This window comes from Montipora foliosa, chromosome 8 (genome assembly GCF_036669935.1).
Source record: "Montipora foliosa isolate CH-2021 chromosome 8, ASM3666993v2, whole genome shotgun sequence".
NCBI classification, from domain to species: Eukaryota; Metazoa; Cnidaria; class Anthozoa; order Scleractinia; family Acroporidae; genus Montipora; species Montipora foliosa.
In genome coordinates, this window is record NC_090876.1 from 50,041,896 (window position 1) to 50,051,895 (window position 10,000).

At 40.8% G+C, this 10,000-nt stretch overlaps 1 protein-coding gene across 1 annotated transcript in view; it reads left to right on the forward strand.

Annotated features, from left to right (window-relative positions):
* LOC137968111 (collagen alpha-1(III) chain-like) overlaps positions 1-10,000 on the forward strand; it is an 86,668-nt gene that overhangs the window by 55,176 nt on the left and 21,492 nt on the right. Inside the window, exons 42-52 of the mRNA XM_068814735.1 lie at positions 466-519; positions 1,088-1,141; positions 2,370-2,423; positions 2,630-2,683; positions 4,429-4,482; positions 5,759-5,812; positions 5,900-5,953; positions 6,314-6,367; positions 8,032-8,085; positions 8,957-9,010; positions 9,134-9,241. Coding sequence (XP_068670836.1) covers positions 466-519; positions 1,088-1,141; positions 2,370-2,423; positions 2,630-2,683; positions 4,429-4,482; positions 5,759-5,812; positions 5,900-5,953; positions 6,314-6,367; positions 8,032-8,085; positions 8,957-9,010; positions 9,134-9,241 — 648 coding nt within the window. The remainder of the gene's footprint in view (positions 1-465; positions 520-1,087; positions 1,142-2,369; positions 2,424-2,629; positions 2,684-4,428; positions 4,483-5,758; positions 5,813-5,899; positions 5,954-6,313; positions 6,368-8,031; positions 8,086-8,956; positions 9,011-9,133; positions 9,242-10,000) is intronic.

Consider the following 10,000-nt stretch of genomic DNA (forward strand, 5'->3'; position numbering starts at 1 on the left):
GGATTAAACCCTTCTTGTTACTGTGAAAATGCTGTCTGATCTCTACCTTTTTTAACAGATATTCATTGGTCAATATTTTGTTATCATTATTCCAACAAAATATTTTTCTCCTCTTTGGTTTGCTCAGATTTCCTGCATAATTCTTGCTACTTAAGCATTTGTCAAAACTACATCATTTTCCATTACATTTTCTTTATTATCATTAGAGGATAATAACAAGACCGACAAGAGTGCATTTTGTCCCCTTTCAAGAATTCTGAATGATTAAATTCGGCTTCTCAACTAACTCAAAAACCATCTTTGATCATAAACAGTTAATGACTGGTCCCGAGGGAAACAGTTTATTTTGTTTCTCGATAATCTCAATGTTTCCCCGAAGCGCAGCCGAGGGAAACATTGAGATTATTGAGATCATCTACTAGTTGCCAAATATGGACTCAACTGCCTTATGCTATCCTTTTTTAGGGACCTCAAGGACCACCTGGAACTGTAGGAGCTCCTGGTATCATGGGAGCTATTGTAAGCGGAGAATCTGTTGTGTTGAAACTTGATTAGCTGTTATTGAAGATATTTTTAGCTCAGAGAGTAAACATCCTTCATCAATATCTGCATGTTCCAGCACTCGGCAAAGTCCTTTTGGCCTATGGCTCTTTCTGCTTAGGTGGCCTCACACGCTGTAAATCTTTTTAGAGACATCACTGACAAGACGGCCACTTCTGCTGGAGAGAACAGGACAGCCACAACTCCGGGGACTACATCCCCTACTCTTCTCAAATAGTGTGTGGGTTCTTTAACGTCTCACAGGGAACTTATGAACATAAAAGATATTTGTGAGACGGGGCCTACAGTTTATAGGCCTTATCCGAGAAGACACCTTCTCCTCAGTCATTTTAAGATCCTGAGTGTTAATCCGGCCGGGGTTCGAACCTGCGGCCTTCCGCATGACAGCCCGATGAGCCACCGGTTTGAGCCATCGGTGCACGGTGACTTGAGCGCTCAACTTCAATATAATGGCGATTTTTACAGTAATATGTTCTAATCATTTTTTTGCTTTGTGTTTGAACTCATTTTTAATTACTTTCACCAGGGTGTGGCCGGACCTCCAGGTGATAATGGAGCCCCTGGACCAATCGGTTTACCCGTAAGTATGTTTTTTTTAAGACATTGGCTCTTGTAACGAAACCAACTTTCGTTGCCTTCTTTCCAGCTGATATCTGCCTACTCAAACAGCTCTAAAGCACCATGGTAATGTTGTGAACGTTGGCCTCTCCTTTGCACGCCAATAGTCGCGTTTGTTTAGGGCCGCCAGGATTCCAAGTAGTCGTCGATGCATCGCCGCAGTTTCTGTAGGAAATGTGTTCAGTTCGGAGTTTTAAAATTACCTGTCCGGATGAAAGCAAACGTAAATTTAAAATACAAAAGATCTAGATTTGAAATTCTTGTCACTATTTCCCACAAAAACGAAGTAAAGTTTTTTTTTTCTCTTATCCTGACGTGCGAACGTGTTTTTTAAAACTCCAAACCGGCTTATTACAGTAGTCGGTAGTGTCATAGGCCGTGTTTTCACAACAGCTGTCGTCTCGCTTAAGAGTTCTGAAAGTGGTTTGTTTGCAGACTTCGTTCAGTGACTTGAAAATGATACGGGTTTCCACGGGTAAGATTTGATGAGGAGAGAGCACGTGCCAATGCAATAATAAAAATAGCACACCTGTTGTATTTCCGATTTGAATGACCGCAAGCGACTCCTCAATGGCGGAAAGTAGTTGCTTAAGCTACCTGGTTTGGTGGCTTAAATTTAATGAGAATTCTATTGAAATTTGCCGACTCGCTTAACTTAAAAGCGAGTTGGGAAAGGAAGTGTTTCGAGTTTCATGAAATTTTCGGTTGTCACTCACTAAGCGAGCCGAAAAACCGCTGGTGAAAAGACGGCCAGTGTCTCCTTTCTGCATCGTGCTAGAAAGTGGGAACCCGTTTCCATTTAAAACACTTTCAAATCGGCCATTTTGCAGTTGTTTCCTCAGTGACCTAGCCTATGAATGGCTGCGAGGCTGCCGGTGATCTTGCATTGATACAGCCCCCACTGCTTTTATCATGTAAATTGTGTTGTTGTAATGCTAATTAGTCCATAGTAACATTACAAAAGCATGAAGGTTTGTATCAAAACAGAATCACCCGCAGCCTCGCTTCCATTCTTAGGCCAGGTAACGTAGCTACAACTGTAAAATGGTCTATTGACAAAGAGAAGCATTTTTTAAAACTTGTTATCTTTCAACCGCTTTGTCTTTTGTTTTATACCGAAAAGGTCTGTTTTTATTTTCTTGCTTGCTGATTAACAACCTGTTACCATCAATTGCATTCTCGACCTACAGGGACCCATGGGGCCTCCCGGTCAAGACGGAGAAAGAGGATTGGATGGAGCTAAGGTATAATAAAGCGCGAGATATGCAACATTTTTTTAGAAACCTCAAGGGTAACCGCTGTGCAGCTGATGTTTGAAAACGTGTTTGACACTCGTACAGGTCTTTTTTTTGTCCTGAGCGGAGCGGAAATTTGATCATAAATCGTCTTTCGTCAAGATATGTTGTTTAAAATTAAAAGCGCGGCTTTCTAATGTTTTCTTCCTTGATAGGGTGACCCCGGTGAATCTGGGGCAGATGGCAAGAGAGGTCTGACCGGACAGCCCGTAAGTATGGCTGCCGTGTTTTTCCCAATGAACATAGCGTATATTTAAGGGATGCAGTATCATGAACCAGAGAATACTTCAAGGTGTAGCCAATGAAAATTGCCTTCCGCGAGCACGGCGTGGGCGTCTCTTTGTGAGAATAGGGAGCTTAAAGTGCCCCTAACCCTTCAACTTGTTATGTTTTTGGTTGATTCTCATCTTTCAAGAACTCATTTTCGCCAATTTTTTTTTTTTTAAATATTGAATCCTGATTTTCTTACGATCGCTTGAAGTTACTGAAATTTCGAATTTTTTGCGCGCTATAAGTCCCGCTGGACAAATTATTGTCTCGTGGGCTCATTAGGAACGAGCCAATGAGAAGCGTCCGATATTTGACATCTTTTTAGCTGTGTCGTAAGGAAAGGACATTCCCAGCAACTCAAGCTTGCGCGATGTCCTTTTCTTACGTCACGCTCGATAAATGGACACCTTTGGCCGAGTGGGGGACTAATGCGAACGATAGGTGACAAAGTAGTCGCGGCTTGAGTCGCGACTGCCTTCACTTTTAGCGCTCGTAAAAAAGTCAGGATTCAATATTTTAAAAAGAAAATTCCGAAAATGACTTCTTGAAAAAAAATCTACCAAAAAAAAAAAACAACTTGAAGGGTTAGGGGCACTTTAAGCATGCCCGTTTTTGAGACACGGATGGGAACCGAAAGTGAGCTGTTTTCCCTTTTAACTTGACGTCACACAACCACATTTACATTACTAACTATCTTTTCTCCATTAGAGATGATTAGTATAAAAATTTGGGGGGCAGCACTGTCCTGGCTCACAAAATGTTCTTTTCCGGTTGCCGTCCGCATCTCAAAAACGCGCATGCTTAAGTTCCCTAATCCCTCGCGTATCTTACTTCTTTATCAGCGCCAAAAAACTACTATTCATGAACTATTATCGTTTACACAGTAGTCACTCAGAGCATTAGGGCGATCCTCTTCGATCACTGTTGACTTTTGTGAGTTAGTTGTGTTGTGATTAACATCATACCTAAACAGCTGTTGGAAAGCTGTAAGGTTCCTTTTTCCACCAGTGCATATAATAGCAAGTGCTTTAAGTAATGTTCACAAAACGAGCAGCAGTGTTTTTAGACCCAATAAAACACGTGCTTTATATAAAGAATACTAACGAGGAGTGTTTTATCAGGAAAGCTCATACACGTGACGTTTTATTGGTGTTTTGATGGGCTGTTAGACTCATGAAATATTAATACGTTTCTTTAACTTTCGTTAGGACGGTGCCTACTAATTCAAAGGTATTTTTGCCCCGGTTTATCATTATGCTGGAATTGTAGATCTTAACAAGTGTTATTGATATCCAAAAAGAAAATTGAGGGTAACCCCGCATTTTTCAAAGATGATTGATGAATAATATTTGTAAAAAGCGTTAAAATATAAAGCAAATAATGGCATTCTTTCTCAAATTGAAACTTAATTATCTGTCAAAAATGCATGGTTACCCCCAATTTTCTTTTTGGATACCAAGAGTACTTACTAAGATCTACTTTCTCCGGATAGTTTTAAACTGCGCAAAAATATAACTGTATTGGTAAGCATCATCGATAGGAAACCAGAGTTTATCGAGATGCGCAGAACGTTTGCACAATAACAATAGTAGGCACCGTCCTTAGGCACGATTTTGACGATAAATTGCAATTGCCTTTCAAGGATTTTGTGTGACGAACATGACCTTTCTTTGTAATCAATCAGGGCTTGGATGGAAGACCTGGGCTGCGAGGAAAACAAGGAGAGGCTGGCAAACGAGTGAGTGTGATCCATTCTTTTGAAGCAGAGTTGGTGTCATCACACTTTCTCAGTTTCAGTTTTGTCCAATATTGTTTTTTTAATCTACTCCAATATGAAGTTATTACTTAAAAAAAGAAGGCTCCAAAGTTCGGATGCTACGAGAAAACTCGTAAAATAAATATAAGGGTTTGTATGAGATTATTCCCCAGAGCCTGGAGATGATGCCTTTTGTTTAGGACTGAATTTTGATATATCGAAATTGGTCTATTTTTCTGATATACACAATAAATATTGCTAATTTCCTCTTAGTTAATTTAGGACACTGTGTCCCAGGACTTCTGGGAAATGGTCATGTTTGTTTGAAAAGGTAACCCAAGAGTATGGATATGGGATTCGAATCTGGGAACGTTGATTAATTTAATCCGTCACCTAACCACTCGACCACCACATCGCTAGTTGCTCAGGGACAATATTTTAAACGCAATTAATTTGATAACGCTGTATTATCACTCGGCAACAAACAATATTCAACACTGCAAAACGTCGGTTACCAAAGTTCATGACAAAGCTAAACATTTTAAAATCAAAGCCTACGCCTAATTAATCTACGTAGCTTAGGCCTAATTACTCTCCAGCAATAATATTCTATGGGTAGCTTAAATAAGTCTTTTTTTGAGAAAGCGGTGTCTTGATCTTCAGTGTTGAAGTGGATTGAAGCGGTTCCTATAGAGTTGAAACTCCGGGTTTTGATTTTTGAGTGATTTTTTTTTTGTTCAAATCCTTTCTACGAGTATGACTTTTATCTTCCCTTTTTTCCTGGGACACAGTGTGAACGAACGGCCGAGACCAAAGGGGCAATTTCAATGGAAACAAAGGAATACTAAAATAGCGGCCATTTTGGAATAAGGTGTATTCTCCCAGCAACTTTCCCAACTGATCGTCAATATTCCTTTACAATGTTCCATTACTTTGTGTAGGCGTAATATTGTTCTTCTATTGTGAATATCTGCCAGTCTATGCATTGTTTTCTTAGTTCTTAAGTGGTCTTGTTTTCGATTTCGTCCATGAGTCTTTCTTCGCGAATAGGTTTTGTTTTTCAGTTTTTTGTTCATTAGTTGTCTTTGTTTTCTTATTTGGTTTTTCGGTGCATGTGCTGGTTCGTTTTGTTTGGTTAGCATTATCGAGCTTTGTTCATATCAAGTTTTGAAGTTGTCGCTTGTAGTCAAAGTCGTTCTTGCCGTCACGTTAATTTTATTCGGTACATTCATTGTATTCGGTTGTTACTTTCTCATAGGGACCCCCAGGCCCACCCGGACCACCTGGACCGAGAGGAGACGCAGGCCCACCAGTAAGTATTGCGTCATTTATTCTCATCACTGCTATTGATACGACACTGCATCATTTGAGTGTACTCTTCATATCTTTCTCTTTTTAGGGAAGCAATGGTGCGACAGGACCCCAGGGGTCTGCGGGCCGCAATGGACCAAGGGTAAGCTGCAAGCAGTCAAACAATTATCAATGTAATTTCATATAAAACAAAATTCTCATTTATGATTTGCCGTTTCCTTTTCTATTCCCAAATTTTGTTTTTTTGGGTGAAGGAAGACCAGGTTTGATCACACATGTGAAGCAGTTTTTATTAAAAAGCTCTTCAGGGTGCAATAAAGGAATGATAAGCGGAGAGCAACTCTTGCTTGCACCCCTCTGCTACAACATTTTCTGAAAAGTAGTTCAGAGGAGTAGTAGTTTGCTCCAGGAGGTTACGTTGCTGATTTGTATTGTTTTCGTTTGCTGAAAATGGAAAAGCACATATACTAAACTAGAGTTGTTTTATTTTGTGTTTTCGTAGGGACAGCCTGGAGCTGGTGGTGAACCTGGAAGCGATGGCCCCCCAGGACAGCCCGTAAGCAAATCGTTTCTCTTTTTTATCTCTCTACTTGTTTTCATTGGTTGGAAAGGGAAGTGGGGGGGGGGGGGGGAATATTAACATTACTCTGTAGGGGAATCTTTGTTTACATTTTTGGCCACGTGAGCACAAGGTTATCGTTTTCTAACCAGTCAGCCGAGAATAAAGTACTGAATATAGAAAGTGCATTGCCTGATGAGCTATCTCTGTAAATTTGAACCCGATATACCAGATAATCTCTGAGCAATGATGCTTTGAAAATTCGAACTTTAACAAAGAATGTAAAGGATCACTAGGGCCCTTGCCACACAGTAATTCAACAGTTTTTGATGGATAGAGCGAGTTTCAGTCGAGTGTCGTAAAACCAAAACCAAAGTAATTACTTTGGCCAATCAAAAAGGACAGAGACAATCCAGTAAACCAATCAAGACTCGAAGTAATTACACGTAGCCAACAAAAAGCGCGGGAAAATGTGCACGCGCGAGCCACGATTGGTTTTGGTTTCACTTCTGATTAGTTGAAAAAATGGCGCGAGAACTTTGAGCCAATCACTGAGTGAAGTAATGCAAAACCAACGCAATTCGCTAATTACTTTCGACAATCAATTGAAAACCGCTGCAAATGGCTCGTTATCAAAGCTCAAAGTCTTAAAATTGGTTGTAGAAGTTCTTTTACCTCTTGAAGTCAATTCGTGAATGGCACTGACGTCTGTGAGCGAACTTGTGTGTTAATGAAACAAATTGCAAACAATGACGTCAACAAAGATTCCCTTATTGTAACTTTCACAACACCTTGTGCATACGAAACAATTATTATGTTGATATAGGGTATGAGATTCTAACGGGTTGTTGTTCTTAATCCTTTCACTCACACGATTAAATTCAATTCTGCCAACCTCTAGCAGCTTTTCTCGAAATTGAGTGTTTTGACTCACGTGATCAGTAACCTTGTTTTTCCACCGAAACAAAGGAAAACGTTTTCATGATAATAGAGCTCAATTCCCAGAGGATTTGTTGGGTACACCAACATTGCCGCCGTGACGTCAAGTGAAAACACTCTATAGACCAACGAGTTCAAACAAATTGTGACTGTATAAATTATTGGCTGCAACCAACCGAGCAATATCGAGAACTCATCGCACCTTTTCTAAGGGCCTGGCCAAAGGGGAAATGTTTGGCGTTTAAGCAACATCAAACATTGTTTGGTGACCAACCATTTTATCGTTTGGCCACCTTGTTTGGTGCTGTTTGGTCGTGTTTGATAAAAGTGAAGGGCAGTCAAACATTCGATCAAACAACTTAAACCTTTTTTTGGTTCTCGTGTTTGATGGGCGAAGTTTTGTTCGTTTGGCCAGCCGTATCAAACATGTTTGGTGCGTTCATGCCTACCACGCTTGCTCAGCCACTTGTGTCCACATGTTTTTTACGTATTTGTGACCCATAGTTCTTTTCTTGTGGAGTTTGATCTGAGTTAGATGTTTTAACCGTTTGGCCACTCACTGCAACATTAGCATGTTTGGTCACCAAACAATGTTTGATGTTGTTTAAACGCCAAACATTTTCCATTTGTCCAGGCCCTATGAAGCGAACAATTAGTAAGCAGTTAATTAATTTGTTTATTGATTGATTGATTGATTGATTGATTTGCTCTTATCTCTTAAGGGACCAGATGGACCACCTGGTTCTCCTGGAAAACCTGGATTCCGTGGCCAAGACGTATGTTTATTTCATTGTGCAAGTTAAACTATGGTGGGAGTCATGTGAGCCTATGTACTATGGGAGGGCCGGACGGGAAAATATTTTGCCTGAACTAAACTCAGCCTGGCCTAAACTCAGTCAATAAGCATTTTGTCATATGGGCTCTTTACACTATTTTTGAGGAAAAAATAAAAAGCAAAAAATCTGCACAGAAAATTTATCTAACATGTTTTTTGCATTTGCTTTTCTGTCTGTAAATTACTTGGATGTTTAAAAGCGACGAAATAACCTAAATTGCATCGCACGGAGCAGTACGTGTAGGAGGGCCGTACGGCTTTTTGCGGCCCTGCCCGCGCGCGGAGTTGTACGGGCCATATGATAATACGGATTCAGTGTGCGAAGAGCGAAGCTACCAGAAAAATTTCGCGAGGAAGGAGCAATAAAAGCCGCTAGGAATTTTAGCAATCAACGAGGACCCTTAAAAGAAATTATGTCATGATTCATCTCCAATCATTTCGCGTCTTTGTCACCAAACGTCTGCTCTCATACTCCTTGTTGAGGTGTAGGAAGGGAGGGGTTATCCAAGCCACAACTTTCTTGTCAAAGGATCGGCTGAAGGTTAAAGGTCGCCTGATCAAGACCACTTGTAGCAATATGCAGTCGAAACTTCGTGAAGTGCATCACAAGTGGTCATTGTGTGACAAATATTAAACCAAAAAAGTGGCTGGACTCTTCATAGATTCATAGCTGGCCTCTGAAGTCGAACACCAAGCTTTTCTGGTCTCTGTTGTGTTATTCACAGATTTCCTCTTTGCCCTTGTAGAACCTCTCGATTAACATTTCATATCTCTGAACGGTCGTTCATGTTTTCATATATTTTCTTTCACAGGGCACACCGGGTCTACCAGGCACTCCTGGTACCCCAGGGGCAAGAGGCAAAAAGGTATTCTTGTTCCTTATGCTAGTTATTTGATAGTTAAAGGATTTGCCAACGGTTTTCTTGTCGGCTTCATGAATCTAATGCGATTAACTTTTGGCCTACGCCTTTTCTTACTCTGTCCTCAAGGGTGCAAAAGGATTCCCTGGCACGACTGGAACGGATGGCGCACCAGGACCGCGTGGAGGGGCTGGACCGAGAGGTCCTTCTGGTAACAGAGGACCGAAAGGAAAGGAGGTAAAGTATGCGTTAAAGAGGCTGTGTTACGGAAGTACAGGTCATTTTGTGTAGTTTTTCCAATTAGTCGCCAATTTGTTCCAATTAGTCGCCCATAAAAACAAACTCTCTAGGCCGCAATTCTTTTCCGAGCTCTCGAAATTTCTTGAAGAACTTATCGCTACACCCAACAAGCTCATTCTGGCCGACGATTTCAATTTTCATGTAGATAATCCTACCAGCACTGAGGCAAGGAACTTTCTTGATTTGCTCGATTCGGCTGGTCTTCTGCAACACGTTGACGGTCCAACTCATCGTGATGGACGCACTCTGGATCTTATCATCACTCGCTGCGCTGATAACTTTATTTCAAAGGTGAAAACTCTTCTTGAATTGCCCTCTGATCACAGACGCGTGGTTTGCAACGTTGATCTCCCTCGCCCTGCTCCAACCCACAAGAGTGTAAAATATCGTAAACTTCGGAATGTTGATATCGAAAAATTCAGCGAGGACATTGCCACCTCGTCACTTAATAACCTTGCAGGAAGTGATCTTGACACCATGATTGATCAGTACAATGAGATACTCTGCTCTCTTCTCAACAAACATGCTCCATTGCAGTCAAGAAAAATAATTTTGAGGCCACATGCTCCTTGGTACAGTGACGAGCTAAGAAAACTTAAACGGGAGAAAAGGCGATTCGAGAGAAAATATGTAAATACCAACCTGACAGTTCACAAACAAATGTATCATATGATATGTAAAGAATACACCAAACAC